The sequence below is a fragment of the Sipha flava genome, unplaced genomic scaffold (genome assembly GCF_003268045.1).
Source record: "Sipha flava isolate LNK unplaced genomic scaffold, YSA_version1 84_pilon_pilon, whole genome shotgun sequence".
Classification (NCBI taxonomy): Eukaryota; Metazoa; Arthropoda; class Insecta; order Hemiptera; family Aphididae; genus Sipha; species Sipha flava.
Window position 1 is genome coordinate 1,319,760 of NW_020273626.1, and position 21,082 is coordinate 1,340,841.

General features: G+C 29.0%; 1 protein-coding gene across 1 annotated transcript; it reads left to right on the forward strand.

Annotated features, from left to right (window-relative positions):
- Window positions 1-3,365: 3,365 nt before the first annotated feature.
- On the forward strand, window positions 3,366-13,113 carry LOC112693289. The gene is made up of 4 exons (XM_025568284.1): window positions 3,366-3,599; window positions 3,867-4,107; window positions 10,927-11,004; window positions 12,610-13,113. The coding sequence occupies exons 1-4, from the start codon at window positions 3,585-3,587 to the stop codon at window positions 13,080-13,082; spliced, it is 807 nt and encodes a 268-aa protein (XP_025424069.1). The 5' UTR covers window positions 3,366-3,584; the 3' UTR covers window positions 13,083-13,113.
- Window positions 13,114-21,082: the final 7,969 nt, after the last annotated feature.

The window sequence follows — 21,082 nt, forward strand, 5'->3', positions numbered from 1 at the left end:
TTTAAGGATGCTACAGGTTTTTTAATATTAGTATTAGTAGGATCAATCGTTGGGAGAATAGTCTCATGATCGTTTTATAATAATACTTCGTAACGATTTGCAGAAAAAAAAAACTTTTTATTTTTCTTCACTGGTGTTCGCGGAGTTTTTTGTTCGGAAGAGCTAGAATGATTTCGTTTACCGTCCTTTGATGATTTGATTTCGTTCCAATTATTCAAATCATCGTCCATATTTTCGATAACGTCTACAAGATCATTAGTTGTTTTTAAATGAGTAGATAGTGTATTATTATTATTTTTTATTTTTCTGTTTCCGTGATGTATTATGAGGCTACGACATATTATCTTGAGGGTAACGGTTGTCACGCAAGTTGCAGCGATAGCGCGACGAATATTTTTGTTGTATAAACGGTAATTGGTTGGTTTTAAACGCACAACATTTTTTACAAAAATGCTTGTTGATTTTGAATTTTTACGTAGTCAACTTGTCGCATTTGAACACAAAATAATAACGGGAACACAACAATTAAGAGGAGCGTACGATAACGTGTGTAACGGGCAAGATGCAAATCGCGACTGATTTTAAAATGTATAAAATTAATACAAACGTATCATATGTATAATATTTTTAAAACGAATCCATCCATGTAATTTACACTAAGTTTAAATTATGTTTAATTTCAATAGACTCGTATTCTATAATTCAGTGCTTTGAGAAAACCCACTAAGTTTAGCAGTCCACAATACTTTATTATAATTGACACATTTATAATATCAGCACACTTCTTAATAAAGGTATCCTTAAGATAATTCATATCAAACCGTCCAACAGCAAATGTAAGCATATAAGTAACCAAATAGATATAATAATAATGTTTAATTTCAATGTGAATATAAATAATAGGTATATAAATAAACGAAGGTATTAACGTTATGTTATTAAATTGTCTTAAAAGTAAAATAAGTAAGAATATATTATGCTTATATTTGAGTATTCAATTCATATCATTATACTGTTTATCTTAGTTTTGATTTGGTCGCAGTCCATAATATTTATAATTCAAGAATTTTCAGTTAGAATACCTAAATTTCGTTTATCATTCTGTTTACTACACAATGTTTAATAAACTGTGTAATATAAAATGTTAATGCTTCAGCAGCCAAGAAATAAAAGCTTTCAACTACGTTTTTGTTTTTTATTATTATAAGTAAGCTTTATTGTAATAATATAATTCGTAATTTAAAGTTTTCAAAAAATAAAATACAATATTAAAGCTACCTTTATAAGCAAAACTTGTGAGGGAGCAACGACTTTTATCTATTTAAGTTCGTATATACAGGTACATAACAATTTATAATTTCTTATTTGTATATAACTTAAACTAATAAATAATTAATTAGTTTAATTAAATACTTAATAAATCTAAAACTCTTATATAAGTTAAGGATTTTAAATTATGAAAATTATTTATATTTAACTTACAACAAAAACTTAGACAAATATATTATATAATTTTTTGGCCAACAATTGTATTATTAAATTTTGGAAGACATGTATTTCGATTATATATGTATCTGGTATTATACTCAAGATCAGAGATATATATTAAATGTTTATATTTATGAAATTCTATTAGGGTTGATAAATTATGAATATACTTAAAATTCTTAACATATATTTTATTATAAATTATAGTGGTACTAGTTTGCATAGATATATCTAATAAATATTTAATTATTTTTAATATTATATTAATTATAAATTTGTACACTTTTTTTGTATTCGAATTTCCTACAATTTTTCTATTCATAAATATTGTGATGAAATCATTGTTATCAATTGGCCTATCGCTACATTTTAAATATGTTCAATATACAAATTTCGAGTTATCTAATCCTGTGTCAACGTATCCATTAGTAATACCGTGTTACAAGGTGATATTTTTTATTTTATTTTAAGAATAGAAGATAGACGCAATAAATTAAAAACAAAAAATATAAGTAATTTTATTTAACCAAAATTAAAGTAGCCCGCCGGGGCATTCCCTGGTGCCCCGGTGGCCTAATCCAATCTTATCCGCGGCTAAATGTCGCTTTACTACCTATATATTATTATACAAAATTATTCATTTTCTAACATTATGTTAGATAAACAAATATTGAAAATTAAGATTTAAAAAAAAATTATATAGTAACAGCTATAATCAGCTGTATTGTACTTATTTTAAAACGAGGTATTTTAAATATCAGAGGGAGCACTTATTTATTATTTATTGAGTATTTATTACCGTATTTATTACAGGGGGTCAATTTCCCACCTATTAACCCCCCCTCAAGTTTACACCGATGCTTTGACCTAAACAATAAATTTGAATTGCCTAATACTACAACAGAGTTATTCACGTGTTCACGGATATTTGTGCGGTGCTGCACTATATATATGTTCTATATCGTGACCGGCCTTTGCGTACAGCACGATTTTTTCAAGTACAAGGTTTTAGATTAACGAATGTTAATTTCACGTGAATACGTGAACGCATATATAGTACATTAAACAGGGAGCTTTAATCCGTACACACGAATCACACAAAGTGTAACTTTATCGCGTGCATCGTATAAATATCCAGTTACCCTATTTTAATCCCATTACCGTTTATCGCGAACATGTGTGTGTGTGTGTGTGTGTGTGTGTTTATAAGAGTTTTAATTTTTTTTGTTTTTTTTTTTTTTAAACGAAGGGTTGATTTCTGCCGATTATCATGGCTAACGAGATAGGCACCTCGCAGGGGAGAGAGTCACCGCTGCTAAATATCATTACACGTTAATACCATGCGGTCAATGCAAGTACAATTACGTGAGACTTGAAGGTATTCTTACACGTCAATAAACCGCTTTTAAATATTTTTTTTTTCATTCGTTTCTACTCCACACCGACGGCGTTGTTACGTAATAACAACCACGCTTGCGCACTCATACACCGGTCTAATTAGCGACAAAGGGGTTGCTGTCTGAAGAAACGCAATAATACGTACCCGTTTGATTATATATGTGTGTGTGTGTGTGTGTGTGTGTATTAAAATGACGACGGGAGAGCGTATCCGTTTGCACGTAATATCTCCGCCGACCCACCCCGAGCAGCAATCAGGTGTAATAAATACACGTACACAATATTATTATTGTACGCGTCGTCTAAGTCTTCACCGCAATACGTACACACTATTTACGACCGACGAAACCCTTTTACAGTTTTGCGGCCGCCGTGTGCGTTATAACGAGTCACACACGTTCCACTTCAACACGAACGTGTGTATACATGTATCTTTATACTAATTATCATCATTATATATACGTGCCGAACCGGACGAATGTTAAACATAACGATTGGCGATGTCGTCGGTGTCTGTTCTCGAGTGGCTTTGCGCGACCTCAACGCTGCTGCCCGGACAGTCGAAGAGTCAATGGAAGACGGCGGAAACGTGCAGAGATATTCGTTTACGTGCGGTCGTATCGCGTAGGGTACACATGTGCAAATCGAACTTACGCGAGTAGGTTTTTTTTCGCGAACACAACCTTGTGTAAGTTTGGATGGCGCGTGGACAGGTTCGTCAGTTTTTAACTATTCTCGGAATTTATCTATATTAATTTATTAATGTTTACGTTATTTAAATTTTCTAAGTATTTAAATCGCTTTAATTTTATCACGGAACGGTCAGAGAAAGGAACTTTTCTTCTAATCGATATTTACAAAAGTAAACCTTTACAGTGGGATCCTAAACCCGAGGCTCCGTACCGTTCCTTTTTTTATACAAATCAGTATGGCACCAACGTCGCTGTTTTCGCTTTATTTTTGATTTTTCGTCCAAATAGGTCCATCAATACGGTAGCACTACTCATTACCAGCGTCGCATAATCCTTGGAAGACAAAGTAGACTAGTATACCAGAACGAACGCCACTGCAAGTGGTTCGTTGTTGGTTCGTTGTCAATATTGATTCCCGAGCGGATTGCGGTAGGTTCGGCTCGCACATGTGTATTCGGCGTGCGTTCGTGGATGCCGTCGACTCGCTGCAAGTCACTCGCTCGATCATCGTTCTTGCTGACATCGATAAGTAATTATTAAAAGTTTTTCCTCGACACTTTTTCACCATTGTTAATTGTCTATTTCGCGTTTCCGCAGTCGTACAACACGCGCGACCGTCAACCCTTTACGTATGCGCATCCCTGCTGGTCGACGAGACGATTGAAAAATATAATTATATAACATTTTTACGAGCCGGCATATAATTATATATATATATATATATATACATATATATTTATATATACGTGCGTGCGTAGTACATTTAACGAGCGTATCGTCGGACAATGGATGAGTACACGAGACGCACAGCGGTTACGAAACAGTCGCATAACGAAAACACAGTGTTAATAAAAAAAACAGCGCTGTTGTTGCGTAAACGATTTTTCGATACAATTTACAGACGCTAATAATATTTTACGATGTTTTATATTATATATATATCATATATATACACGCGCAAGACGCTACACGTTTTTACGAAACCTATGTTTCTATGCGTCCCGGAATACATCGTGTTACGCAATTCGCCATTATATTGCACAGGGTTTATTTTCGTCACTCGCAAAAGCATCAGTATTGCAAAATCACATTTCATTTTTCCGCTGCGCGGCTACTCTCTTTTTACACGGAATTTGAATGCGTTATTTTCATATTTTTTTTTATTCTTTTTTTCTAACGAATCCTAATCATCGATTTTTTCAACTCACCATTTTTCCAAATGCAATCTTATCAATTGATTGATAGGACATTTGGTTAAGCCGATTACTACTATAAATGGTATCCGGCCAAAATAGCGGAACAATAACCGCGAATTAATAATAGCGAAAATAGACGATTAAGCATTTAGTGACAAATTATATGCTATACCTAGTGTTTGGAAATTTCATGAAATTCATAATAGTGAAATATTTCTGTATTATAATAGGTACATTTTTTTTTTTTTTTTTAATAAGTTTAATTTTACGTATAATTTTTATAACTTAAATTCACGATTTTATAATATTAGGGAAAACAATCACTAACTACTCATTAGTAATGGTTTTCTTTGGTATTATACATTAAAAATGGTATTCAACATTATTTTTATTGACAAAAAAAAACATACAAAAAACATAATGATTCAATACTGATTATATTGAATTCTTACATTAGTTCACTGTAGTACTGATTATTAATATAGCATAATATAATTATTAATTTATCAGTTATTTATTTAAATATATAAATATAAATATAAATGTGGTATGCAATGTAGCCAAGTTTTTAATAGGAATATAATTAAGGCAGTTTATTGTAATTAATTTGCTTATAGGTATTTATATAATAAATAAATAATAATAATAGTATAATATATTAAAAATAAATAAAGTATAAATAATATATTTATATTCAGTCATAATAATAGTATCATCATATATGATACATTGTTTGTCGATATTGCCGATGATAAGCCCTTACCTTGGGGAAAAAACTAAGTTTAGCACTAATGTTATAAAAACTCGAAAACAAAACCCCAATATAGTTATATGTCAACCACGGTGTTCATTCCATTCATATCAATGATTATACCTAGAACTAGAACTTTTAAATTATATAATTAATAATTAATAAATAACCTTCATTAATATTAGTGTTAAAAAAGTTTCGATATTTAACGTTTTTGTGAAATATTTTAAATTAAATATTTCACACCTCGAATACTAATTATACCTCTAGCAATGTTCTTATTATCATTAGTATTATAATTTGTAATTAACTGATGAAGTCTTTAGCACAGTCCTTGTACTTTTTTTTTTGTAGTTGTTCTCCAACATTATACTGTACTCGTTTCAATTCTTCTAAATTTTGAATTTTTTTTATTCCATCAATAAATTTCCATATAGGTTAGGCTTCTTCCTAAAGAATATTTATTACTATATTAAAAATACTAATTATTAATATAATAAGTTATAATTTTATAAGTTTTATAATTTATCCAAGTACTATATTAAAATGTAAAGTATTCAAAATAGATTAAATATTGTAGGAATCAATTATTGAAAGTATTTTTTTAAATTCTTTTTGTCATACAATTTATAATAACAAAATAATTTTGATTTATTTAAACGTATACAATTCTTCAAACAAATTGTTGGAAACTAAAATTTAGTCCTGGTATATAATAAAGGAGAGTATAATATACTCTCCTTAGATAATATATTATCTACCGCATACTATACTTGTCTCTTCATATCTTCGTTACTTTTTTTTCTCTTGTATATCCGTGCCACGGGGTTAAGGTTTGTTCCATGTATACGAGTAAAATGTTCATAACATTTTTTTCATTTGGTTTATAAGCACGATGTGACATGCAAATTTAATTGAAAACCTCGACGTCTAAATTTTGAGTACCGGATCTGATAACTTTATCTTAAAAGATTATACAGTTAGAGAATTTTTCGTTTTGGCATTTGGACAACAAAATAAATCGTGTTTGTGTTCATATTTAAAAAAAAATAATCAACCTTGGAATTCACAGTATTTTTTGCGCTTTAAACGGGATTTTTTACGTTAAGTGAACACATTTCCTGTTAAGATTAATACACTATACATTATGATTTTATTTGTACGTGCGTATGTTTGTTCACCTGGGCTTACGTATACGTGTACTTTTTAATGTGCTGGTTGGTACGATCGAAACCGATTATTTCTTTAACTGTTTAACGTTTATAAATAAGTGTACGTGCTTTGATACAACTATAGGCGTACTTTCAGCATGCAAGTTTGGAGTGCTAAGATTATTGAACCCAAGGTAACCAATGGAGAGCTTAGCTCCTCGCACCCCCTACACCTTGTGAGCATAAAGTATTTTAATCTCAAAATAACATTGAGATAACGAAAACCTATATTCAATAAACGATCTTATATGGTTTAATATATATGTATAACCAACATAGCGTTGCTTTACGTTCATTAAAAATATAATATAAATCGAAAAAAATTATTTTTATTTTTATTATTGTACTAATGTTGGTAACGATAATATTAATATTGAGTAATACGAATAAAAATTGAAATAAACTTATTTTCATAAGCAAAAACAAAAAAAAAAAAAAATTCTTTGACAGTATACTTTATCTAAAAATAAACTGGAAGTGCTAAGGAGTAAATACTCTCGTATCAACCCCGTATGTGCATCAATGGATACTACGCTACAGATTATTAACAGCCGATATTTTGACTAAGTAACTCTATCTCGCATAATCTCATACGTATTTATACGATTGAGAATAAAACTCCCTTTTTACAACATGATTGACCAAATTTTTTGATATATCAAAGGATATAGAAATACAATAGACACCTATATGATTGAGCATAAAAAAACTCTGTGATTTTGCCAATTTCAATTTTTAATTATATTAACTATTCATTTTCTCTCAAAATGTGTATTTTTATAATATTTTTTCAGTTTAATTTCGAATGTGATTGTGTTGTTCAGAAGTTTCAATCGCATTACGTTTATCTAACCCAGAGAAAATTATTATTGAACTTTTATTATTGATACACTTCCATCTCAAAAGATTATCTTTTTTTCGTTCTCCAATTAACTTATGTCTGTAAAAATTCACTAAGGCCAATTCTTTGCCTCTTTCCGACAAAATTATTGTTGTATCCATGTTAAAAATATAAAAAGTACATTATACTATATACACTATATAACTATAACTACACAACGCACTATATGTGATACGATTATAGGTGATCGAACAATATATGTATAAACTGAATTATTTCTTATACCTAATAATTTTGGAAGCGTAACTACCGTAATTATCTTATATTTTCTTCCAATGCTAAATATTTAAAATATCAATATATTACGGATAAAACTAATATTAATTGCATTAAATAAATCGATAACATTGCCGACAACACTCGGTTCTTGGCTCGCGGCTCTTTTAAGTTAAGTATTTTAATAGTTGATGAAAAAATAGGTGAATAATATTAGTTACAAAATTTCGGGAACGTGAATGTAACAATCTCGCATAAAATATTCTATGCTCGATTGTTTTGCCAAAAAGGTATATGTTCAATCGTTCTTCAGCTCGTATTACAAACGTAACTTCTTCGTTATTGTTGTTGATAACACAACGTTACCAAACAGAGAATTGATAGAAGAATTAGTGAGTGTATGCTTTAGTTTTCGATGAACCAAGAGCATAATTTTAATGTCGATTTATTTTGCATTATAAAACTAATTGGGGAGGTATGCATGTGTCGATCCGTAACTTGTTAGCAGCAAGTAGTAGTAGATAAGAACTCCGTTTTCTATTAACGTGAACGGTATGCTATAGGAAAAACAAAATATTACTCCGAACGAACATTTTATAAACATCTCACTCCAACGCTAATAATCAAACACTATATGGAATATCGATGTTTTAAATATCAGGTACAATGATATTGGACACACAATAAGTGGATAGTTATATACCAGTGGACTTATAGCCATAGAATCAGTGAATAAGAGGATTAACCACCTTAACGATTTTACAAGTCTTCGGAAGCATTATAATATAATATACAATAATTCATAATGCGAAAATGTTATATATAGCTTTTCAATAATCCTCTTGATGTTGGTTGATAACTTTTAATTATTTAAAATCATAATATTTTTATACATTCCAGTTGATTAATTCCAACATTATCAAGTTTTATTTAATTTGATTTTAATATTATAATTTTCGTTAAACATGTACATTTTACATGGTTCATTTTGATTTTTGTTTTTTCTCGAAGAAGTTAATTTTTAAACATATTTCTAAAAAAAAAACTTTATTTTAATTAGTTGAACAATTTAACCATAATTCTTCTAATTATTTTCTTGTTAGATTTTTAATTTCTTTTTAACTCAATCTATTTTTAAATCTCATAAATAAACTAATTGAACTATGGAAAATAATTTAAATCATCTCTTCATATAACTGCATTTTTAAGCAACATAAAATCCAGATTTAGTAAAATAGTCAATTAATAAAATAGATTAGTTCAGATGCTGTAAGTTAGATATGAAGCAAATAATATATATTTAATAAAATAAAATAATAAAAAAGTTATAAAACAAATTTAATGAAACAAAATATAAAATAATAAATTATTGTTGTTGACTATTTATTTGGAAAAGTGTAAAATGTAGAATAACTTTAAAAAAAATATATTTTAAAATGAAATTATAGGATATGGGTATTTAAGAATTTCAAGATATTATAATACCTTATAAATCTTTATTTTAAGATAAAATACATTTTTACTGTATACCATTTTATTTAAATTTAAAACATTTAACAAATATGTATATATATATAAACCATTAAATAACTGTTGTAAACAGGGTTGTACACCATTTTTTGGTAAATCATAAAAAAATGTTAATTAAAATGTATAATCTATGTATCACAAAGTTTATTTTTATTTACATTAATGTATTGCTCTATACTGCTAGAAGTTAAATTTGTTCTTCTATTTGTTAAAATATTTTTATACAAACTGAATGACCTTTCCATGTCGACCCATGTCAGTGGTACATTATTTATAATAGCAACTAAGCTATAATTTAAATATTCAGATAGTTGTTCTCTATTATTCCCTGACTGAATAAAGAAACTAAATGATTTTTATCGTTCTTAAGTCAAATAAAATTTTTTTCCAGCAATGAGAAAATCACAACTCAGAAATCAACAATATATATAATTTATTTTATGTACAATAATATAATATATTCCATAAAAATAGGCAAAATATTCTTCAATATTCAAACTTTATTTTAATTGTAAAATAAATTTATTCTTACGAAATCTATAATAGATATGTATATAGATATACATATAATAGATAATCGTTCATATTTTTTATCCTCATTGCTTATAGTCGATAACTATATGCAGTGGCGTATATAGGGGGGGGGTTCAAACCCCCCTCCGAAATTTATGGTTAGTACGACCCACGTGTGCATTTCTTTAATCCATGTATTAATTAAAACCAAACTGTCTAGTATGGGAAAAAAAATGCTCTCTCCTAATTTTTAAGCAAATTATACGCCCAATTCTTACCTACGCTTGCCCGGTATGGGGTGATTGTGCATCTTCGCACATCAAAAAAATGCAAATTATCCAAAACAAAGTCCTCAGAATAATTGCAAATGTTCCGTGGTTTGTCAGAAATCCAAATCTACTATTGATACTTTGAATAAACTATCCGTTGATTTTTTTCCAAATATATGGTGCTTAATGTCAATATTAGTAACTTTACCAGTCTCAACAGCGTCATCAGAAAGATTGTTTTCGATATTGAAAAGATTGAAGTCGTGCTTGAGAAATAGTACAAGCAAAAATCGACTAACAGAATTATCTCATGTCAATTCATCTAAGTATTTCAATAAACACTGAAGAAGTGATAAATAATTTTGTAAATCTACCTCAAAAATTAGACTTTGTCCTGTAATTAAATTTATGTATTCTAATTTTCATAGTTATTAAAAATAAGTTAATTTATAACCTTCATTTAGTATATATTTTTTCATACCCCCCCCCCCCCCCCCCCGAAATTAATTCCTATATACGCCACTGACTATATGTAAAAACTTAAAAATATACTCTCAGACGATTAATAACTAAAAATTAAATTAAATCATATTAATCTGTTTATTATCATTACTATAATTTTTATAATTTTATAATTTATAGATTTTATTATTTTGACTTTCTGCATAAACTGTAAATATGCAACTCAACGCAAAAAATAAAAAAAATGTGCATTAGACCTGTAATAGCGCATTAATATTAATGTATTTTTTTGTTGGCAGTTTACGTATGTCATGCATGCGACGGACCGAATAACTTTAACAGCGAGTGCCTACCATTTTTCACCGGACGTTTTAAAGGTATGCGTGCATCAATTTCTGATGGAATTCACTATATTCAAGCACAACACACACACACACATACATATATATGGTATACATAATTTATACACGAAGCCTCGTGTTTAATAATATTTTTATTTATTTTCATTCTGTTACTATTGTACAAAAATTATTGAAAAATACGTGGAATTTTCGTCATTTCTGATACAATATAATATGATATAACGGGAACTTTTTAACGAGACATTTTACTTTTTATTTTCGATTTATAAGTGTAATCGGGGGCGGATAAAAGGGGAAGCGATGGGGGCAGTTCCCCCCCCCCCCCGTTCACCAAAAAAGTATCAAATTTGATTTTTGTAATTAATATTTTATTTTTGGAATTTGGGTCATCAAAATATGTATACCTACCATTCTAATTCACTTTCACTATTACTCTTTACTACTGCAGCTTTTACAATAACAGTAATCAATAAATTTATTTTTAAATTAACTATGCTAACCTTGATAGTTTGAGAATAAGGATTTAGAAGACTATTTGAAAAATACAAGTTCCAAAGTTACATAAAAAAGTAAAACTACGCAGATGAAATTATATCCATCTGAAGTGAATTAATTATCAACAATATTATAAACAAAGTAAATTTGTCTCCCTATTATAACATAATGTTCGACGAAACTACAGATATATCTATTACATCTCAATTATGTTTAGTTGTACGATATATTAATGATGATTACACTATTCATGAAAATTTTCTTGGTTTTATAGATCCACACAATTATAATTCCGATAATTCTGAAATACGAGTAAAACAAAAAATAAATGGTAAATAATTAAAAGAAACTGTTTTAAAATTAATGAAAAACTTCAATTTGGATTTTAATAACTGGTTGGTATTGCTACTGACGGTTGTAGCGTTATGGCTTCAAAAGTGTGTGGTGCAGTAAAAACTATGCTTGAAAAGATACCAAGTGCTGTGAGATGCTCGTGTTTTAATCATTGCTTCAATCTTGTCATTTCTAAAGGCTGTCAAATTCAGTCTATCCGTAATAGTTTTGGACAAATTAAGGAATTATTTCATTTTTTCACGGAAGTTCGAAACGAAATTTTGTATTACAGTCTGTTCTACATTCCTCAATACACTCGCTTTGTGAAACCAGGTGGGTTAAACGGAATATAACAGTGACATAGTTTTTAATTGGAATTTCGGAAATTATGGATTCTCTTCAAAAAATAACCGTTTGGGATAATCGAGAGTCATCTAGTAAAGCCAAGGTAATATTAAATTCAATAAACTGCGATTTCGTTATCATTCTTTATGTTGTTTCAAATATATTTTCGATTACAAAACCACTAAATGTAATTTTGCGAAAAAAAATTATTTGATAAACAGTCTGCAGTTAACGGCATAAATACAACTACTGATATTTTAAATAAACTTAGATTAAACAGTAAAATAGAGTTCAAAAATTTGTACATTAAAACTGTTGAAAAAATGGAAAAATTAGAGATCACTGTTAAAAAGCCTAGAACAATATCATCACAGCATCACAGATCAAATCCGGATATTAAAAATGTAGAAGACTATTTCCGTGTAACAGTATACATTCCGTTTTTAGATTTTATGATAAACGATAAGAAATCAAGATTTACAGAAGAAACATTGAGCTTGAATAATTTAGGAATATTTGTGCCAAAAATATTAATTTCTAAAATACACGAAGATACAATACAAATATTTGAATCTATTTGGAATCAGTTTCTAAATGTACAAAGATTAAGTGACAGGTTTGCAAATAGAGAAGCTTTTATTAGAAAGTTGCAAGGGGAAATGATTTGGTGGAAAGAATATTGGAATAAAGAAAAAAATGATGTTCCTGATACAGCTCTAAACTCTTTAGAACATTGTGATAAAGATATGTTTCCAACAATATATTCACTGTTAAAGATTTTAGCTAGTTTTACAGTTAGTATAGCGTCGGCTGAAAGGAGTTTTTCTCCACTTAAGAAAATAAAAACTTGGCTGCGATGCAAGAAAAACTTCCTGAATTGGCGATTTTACATTGTCATCGAGATCAACATATTGACATAAATGAAGTGATAGATATATTTTCAAAAAATAATAGAAAAAAAGATTTTATAATTTAAAATAATTTATTAATTAATTTATATATAATATTTATCATATATAATAATTAGCGGTAATTTATAAAGATTAATAAGTTTTTTTTAAACAAATACATAAAGTTCTTCATTATCTAAAAAATAAACACCTTTATTTTTTAAAATAGATGATATTGTTTTAGCCTATAACTTAGTAGTTTATATTTATTATTTATTAATTGCCCCCTTTCCGTTTAGGGCCTCTGTATCCGCCCCTTAGTGTAATCAGAACAAAATAATAATTTATTTCATTTTTTTTTTTTTTTTTTTTTACTTAATCTTTATATTAAGCGTTTAAAATTTAAATCATGTGTTTGAGTGAGAAAAAAACACAGTCCCACAGTTTGGTGGCGAGCTCCATAAAATAATTTGTTGATACCACCGTGCCTATTATAATGTAGAGAAACATTTTCTGTATAATAGATGTGAGTTTTATTTTTATATCTTTGAGTTCAGGTTAGGAATATCTTGGGATATCTTTTATTATTATATTTTTATAAAGAATATTTAGTATAATTTTGGAAATGCTAATCCTTCAAATTCCTTTAATTTAACTGTTATTGGACACGTAAGTTTTTAGCAAACTTTTAGCACAATTCACTTTTTTTATCGATTAATAAAAAACTAAAAGAAAGTTTTAATATCAAGAAAAAATTGATAAACTTAGGGTAAACTTTAAGAACATAATAAATACTTTTAAAGTTTATTTACAAAAAGAGTATCCATGTAAATATTAACATCATTAATTAGATACATTTTTGAAAACACATTTTTGTTAACAAATTACGAAATATTTCAGTTTTTTTTATGTTAATATTCCAATGAAATGTTAATGATAATTATTGAAATATAAGTTCTTCTAAATAGTTTTACAAATTATTTAAAATAAATTAGTAGAGTTATATTTGTTCAGATGACTAAAATAGACACTGCTTTTGCCCATTCATTTCATTTACGTCCTTCTTAAATTAAACGTTTCCTGTACACCATGTATGAGCTTTAATTAAAATATGATGTATATATTATTATATAGACGTAAATATCCCGTTTGATCATTCAGTACTCGTCAATGATTTACTCGAAAAATCCATGTGCCTTCAATCTATAGCCGAGTATAATTAGTGACGTGATATTCAACGTTTGCCTCGTGCAATAGCTTAGCCCTAGAAAATTGTTTCATTGTTAAATATCCGCATGGGACATTTTTAGCACATATTCAATATATATATATATATATATATTTATGGCATATTACGATCCATAAGCGTAGCCAGACATTGAATTCGGGGTATGCAATGAAGCTATAGCGCATACACCTACAATAGTGTATTTATGAAGAAAAATTAGCAGTCTCCGAAAAAAAGTAGAATATAAACCGTCAGTTGCATACCCTGCGGCCATGTTACGATACCTTTAGGTAGGGGTTGGCAACTGGCGGCACAAGAGCTTTTTTTATCTGGCCCGATCTATATTTTCAAATTTTATCATACAATATTAAAGTTTGTCGTCTATACTCTATCTTATCGATAGAATAATTGTTATCTGGTATTAAACATCGTTAAATGTCTATATGATATATATCATAATAATAATAGTAGAGTAGTATAGAGTCATAATATTAGAGTGTAAATGTCATACTCGTATGTATGTATACATACATACATACAGCTTTCAAGCATAGCTGTTTGTACCACACAATTTAACTATATTAGTTTCCTCGTATCATTCGTGTCGTGATGTCCTGTGTGTTGAATTTATTATTTCCGTATACATAAATGCTAATTAAAATTCATATTTTAAATGATCTTGTTTTTCTACGCTCCAGCTCATTAGATCAGTGTTTCTTTAACTTTTGTTATCCGTGGAACCCTTTTAATGTTCACATTTATCGTGGAAACCATACTTTTTTTTTGATTATTTATAAATAAATTATAATCATATAATAATATTGTGTTAAAGATATTAAATTAAAAAAAATGTTAAAATTAAAATTAAAATAATAATAATTGTATACATATATAATAATTACTTTAATTAGATTAAATATAAATTTAGACTATTCCATATGGCTTATACATTGTTATTAAACATACAAAGATTTTTTTTTCTATAATGCAAACATTTTTTCACAATAACTAATCTTTAGTTGGACATTTTAAAGTAATTGTCTTAAACATTTTTAAAAAATTACTTAAGCTTCGTGGAACCCCAAGGTTCCACGGAATACAGTTTAAGAAACGCTGCGCTAGATTTTAGTTTTTTAGAAATTGGCCCTTTAGTAACTTTGAGTTGCCTATCCCTGCCTTAAGGATATGTTTGCGCGCATTCCGCGATTGGTTTCCTTTCTACGTAACCGCCACCGTAAATGTTTTCGCAGTCTAGATCCGACGTACGTTTTCAGAGCTCGCGCGGACGACTGCCGACTTGTACGATCGCGCTGCCAACGTAGCTGCTGGACACTGCTCAAGATTATAAAAGAGGAAACGAAAAAAAAATATGTATAAAAAAAAATAACCAAACCGTTCGCGACGTGCCTGCGACAAATAAAACTCTTGTGCGTGTGACAGCGGCTATTATGGCAGCGCCTATCGCCCCGCGATCATCGTCCCTGGAAGTGGAAACACGAAGAAATGCGGTACCGGACGTCCGGACTCGAACGCCGTCAACTTACACACACACACATACACACAATCACCAGTGGTGAATCTAGGATTTTATCATGAGGGGAGGGAGGTATAAAATATTTCTGTACATAATATATATAAATAGGTATATATGCTTTAGTCTACTAAATTTACAAAACAAGATTTAATTTTCTTGACGTCTAGACACGTCTATGCTATCATAACGATTACTTCATAGGGTTTTACTTGTATTTTTCTATAAACGGACAATATGGTAAGCCCATTCAGTCGCTTCTACATAAAATTAAAAATATGTTAAAAGGTATTTATCATTTATATATACTATACACCTACACCTGACCCGTATTATTTCTCAAGTAAGTTTTTAGTCTCCTTAATGTTGAAAACATTAGCTAATCAACTGTGGCCGTAGATTAATAGAGTACTCCATTACAATTATTAATATATTACATATTACTCTATGGCTGTATCCTAGGTCGGTCATGATATAAGTACGAGGTAGTGTTCTGCACGGTCCGTTATTTTAAGGACCAAACCAGACTTCAAATTTTACCAGGGGACCGAAGTCGGACCGGACCACACTTAAACGTTAATCAAAGACCAAAATTGGACAGAACCGACGGCTTAGTATATTTTTTAGACCGGACCGGATCAGTAATTAAATAAAATTTAATAAAGTAGACTGTGGATCGGACTGTTGGTCTGATCTTAAAACATTTTGGACCGTTTATGGACCGGTCCATAAGGTTCAGTCTGTATTAGTCCAGACCATACTATATGATGCGTTTAGTAATATACTGGACTGGACTACCCGATTTTATAAATAAATTTATACCTTAAATTGTAGGTTTTTTTTTAATTTTATTTGTTTACATAACACTACCTGTATTTAGATTTTAAGTACCATGATTGGGACCGGACTGAGACCGGACCTGATTGATTTTCATTTTTTTTTTTTGAAACTGGACCGAAATGAAAATAATACATTTGATCTGAGGACTGGACCGAACTACTCCTAAAAATGATTAAACCGGACCAAACCGACAATTCAATCGTTTTTGTATGTTAGGACCGTACTAGACCGGACTGATTAAGACCGGACCATGCAGAGCACTAGTACGATGTGTGTATCCGTAATCCGATATGAAGTTAGATACGTGTATCCTTCTTGGTTACAGAATAATAATAGTTTTTATTTAAATTGTCCACGTAAAAATTGCATTGGTTACAAAAAAAAATTTTTCTAAAATACATCCCACGGGGGAGGATTTATCCCCCATATCCCCCCCGGAGATCTACCACTGACACATACACATACATACAAACACACATGAACACACACATTTGATGTAGCTGCTGGACACTGCACAAGAATTACACTTAAGTCGCCGCTGCGTATTCAACGATGCAGCGGCGGCGCACACACAATATCTTGTGCGTGTGACATCGGCTATGTCGGGTGTGCGCATCACTACGACCTGAGCTGCACGTCGACGAAAATACATTGTAACACCCTCCGATCAAATGTGCGGTGACTTTCAACATATAAGGGGCTAGAAGTTAAGTTAAAATTATACATAGTGAACGTTGTTATGATTTTTGTTTTTTTTTCCCGCGTTCTATTGTTCGTTCTTAAATAGCCGAAAGGCGTAAGACTTAGACGCTGTTTACACTGTTTATATCAACAGTAGATCGGTATCTCGTTAATTTCATTGCGGATCTTATTAAAAAACGAAAAATTCGCTTGTGTTGTGTAATGATTGTTTTTACGAAATATTAATTTTAGGATTAACATTAATTTCTGGTTAAGGCGGAAACATACCGAACATTTACGATATAATCTGCTGTGATTGAAAATCTTTCAATCCTTTCCCATCACAAATTTCACTGCAGATATCATACAAAAGATTTCATCTATTGACTATTTTCTCACATGATTCCGTCTATGACAGCTTAACTATAAGTATATTTTTAAGATATCTATGATATGCCAAGTCTAGTTTCACACAAATGTGAAGGTAAAAGTTAGAAGGTAGAATTAAGCTCTATCATAACGACTTATGTGTATTGTTTTTTATCATTTTATAGTACTTTTTTTTATATTCAACTGCATTTTGTAACATAATTAGACTATTTGTACGAGTTTATCATGTAAATTACGTATATTATGTATCTATATAAATAAATATGTACGACAATAAAAGTGAATTTAAAAATAAACTGTGTAACAACTGATTCGTTTTCGAACAAAAGAAACTCGCTTATTATAACACGAAAATATAACAGGTAATACGAAATAAATCGACATTTAACTTTTGATATTTAAACCATAAATGTCTGACCAGCCTTTTAAGGCAACTATTAAAGAATTTTATGAGATGAAAGTTCCAGTATTAAAATATTATTCACCGTTCACGATGTGTACACAAAGAGGTGTGTTCACTGAAGTGTATTTTAAATAAATTAAAGGTTTATAGCGAAATTTATAGATTTAAAATGCCATTTAATAGTGTATCTACTGGAAATGGATGTAGTCGAATTAACAACATTTGGTAAGTACAGTGTGGTTTGATCACGACATAATAAAAAAATTCAAATAGTAGATTTAAGTAAATGAGGGAGAAGCACAGGATTTATTTGAATTTAAAGAGCTGCTCTAGCCATTCTTTTATCGAGCAGACATTTATAAATACCAACAAACTAGTGAACGGTTTAAGTGATTATTATTATCAAATAATTGAACATTTTTCACACTAAACCCATTATGTAGTGGTAGTTATATTTTATTGTTACATCTTAAAAGTACGCATTTTATTTTATTACATGGTATATTAATACATTGTTACGGACATTCAACACGTTGCATTAGTGCAATTATTATAAAAAATTAAGTAGTACAAAAAATGTATTAAGTGTATTATAACTCATGGAGTTCTACATCGTAAGTATCCATCTCATGTTTTATTTTATAAATATAGTAAAACTAAAACATGAAAATATTCTTCTCTTTTTTTTATTATTATCAGAAAAAAGCAACCATTTTCAAAATATTCTAACATTTAAACTAGAAAAAAAATTCGTATTTTTTAAAAGAAAATTAAATTTATCCGATCGTAACTAATAAAAAAGTATGTCTTTTTTATCTAAACCGTCGGAAAAAATAGAGCAGTTACATTTATCTAAAACCAGTAATGCCTAAATTTTTTGTTGATTTCATTTGATGTTGACATAATTTCTCTAACAAAAAAAAATTGCTAATGATTACCATTTCTCTATTTTTATAACAGCTATCGGAAAGCCGTTTTTTCGAAATCAAATTATAAACATTGAGGTTTTTCATAAGATATACCTACAATAATTTGTATATTTGTATGCAAAGACTTAAACTATAAATAACATTTAAATAATATGAAATTATTGGAACAATAAATTTAAAAAAATATTTTTATATTCAACATAAATCAACATAGTGAGGCTAATTCACGGACGAATGATAAGTACAATAACTGGATGAGTTAATTATCTAAAATTAAATATAGAACAAAGAAAATTTAAGAGTAAGGTTTTTTACCGGTATGAAGTAATAATACAAATTTGTTGACAATTCGACTTTCACTACCTATATCTATCAATTTGTATTTGCAAAGCTATTATATAATATAATAAGTATATGGATTTCTACGTCGAATTGTAATCTAAAATAAGATAAAAATATTTTAATCAAATAAACAAATTAATATAACTATGTAATTTTTAAATTAAATAGCTATTTATATAATATTATATTGAGTCTAAAACATAATGATAAGCATCCCGTTTATGAGGTTATAATAGTTTCGACCAAGAAGAAATGTCCAATATTATACAATAATTAAATTATTTACAATTTTATCGAAATAATAAAAATAAAATATTGTTAATTCAATTTTTCTCTATATCACTTATAAATACTTACGAATAATCAAAGACAAAATATCATTAATACATTTAATTAAATATCAAATAAACAAAAATAAAACATATTGTTTCAGCATCCCATAAAAATATATATCGATTTATTTAATGAGTTATCACGAATTAATCTTAAATCTAAACAGGTGTTATAATAGTTGCAAAAATGAATTATGAGAACAAGATATAGGTGGCCAATGCAACGATCTAACGATCAGTTCATCGCACTGTCCATTCTTATTGGACCAATGCATTTTATGAATGTAATTAATAAATTATTCAATACGTTTTAAATACGTACACTGAGATAATATTTTAAAAAATCCTATCGTATGTAGATACTATTATCTCATACTTAATTTTCTGAACAGTGAATTGCCGTAGACGCTACGCTTCGGACATTTTTACGCACACATTATGTTTATTTTGTTAATGTCTAATAAGTATTACTTTTTAATTCTGATTCTATTAAATTGCCGATGTAATCAAACTTTTCTATGTTATTATTTAATAATATTTACTATATTTTTTCATTTTTTTTTTCGTGTTACGGGTCAATAAACCCGTCCGTGGTGGTATTCGGCGAACTTCTAACACCTGTGTATCTACGAGAAGATATTTGGAAATAGTAAACTGTTTTATAGCGACAACGATGAGCGCAGTGTTGTAATAATTTATTTCCATCAGGTTCTCCAGTCGCGGAGACCGGAAAAATAATTAAATTTGCAACATTATAATTTTTTAACTATTTATCGTGATGTCGGTTGACATTAGTCATGACAGATACGTTATTCTGTTGTCTCCAAAAGGAAAACGAACTATATTTTTTTTACTTTCAAATATTTTACAAAGAATGAAAATAATACACATTTAGGAGAGCACCTGTGCAAGAAACATTTATGTCTTATGTCATACACTCAGAAATAAGTATTATATTATAAATTACATTTGCTATTATTTGGATAATGGATAAAAAGCCAGTTACCGAATCGACTTTTGATAAATGTAAAATATGCATGGACCATTAAAAGTGATACATCTCCTATTCAAAAAATGTTTATCGAGGCCCAACCATCAGTCTCCACAAAAACATAGTAAAATATTTAAGAGCTCAAAGTGTACACATTATTATGAACATATTCACGATTTCATGTGGTTAAATACACGATTAAACTAAAATAAAAACCACTTGTAAAGAGGTATGACAATATTGTTTTACACTTTTAAGTTTAAATTAATTACTTATAATGCAAATAATAATTGTTACTATCAATGTAGATATCCGCCACACAATCACATTGTTGATTAGATCGAATAGTTATTGAGATTTATA

Bases quoted from the DNA above. Each gene is read 5' to 3' on its own strand.
- LOC112693289 (XM_025568284.1), top strand. The intron at 4,108-10,926 runs GTAATTATTAAA...TTTTGTTGGCAG, and splicing joins GTTCTTGCTGACATCGATAA to TTTACGTATGTCATGCATGC. The intron at 11,005-12,609 runs GTATGCGTGCAT...TTCCGTTTTTAG, and splicing joins TTTCACCGGACGTTTTAAAG to ATTTTATGATAAACGATAAG.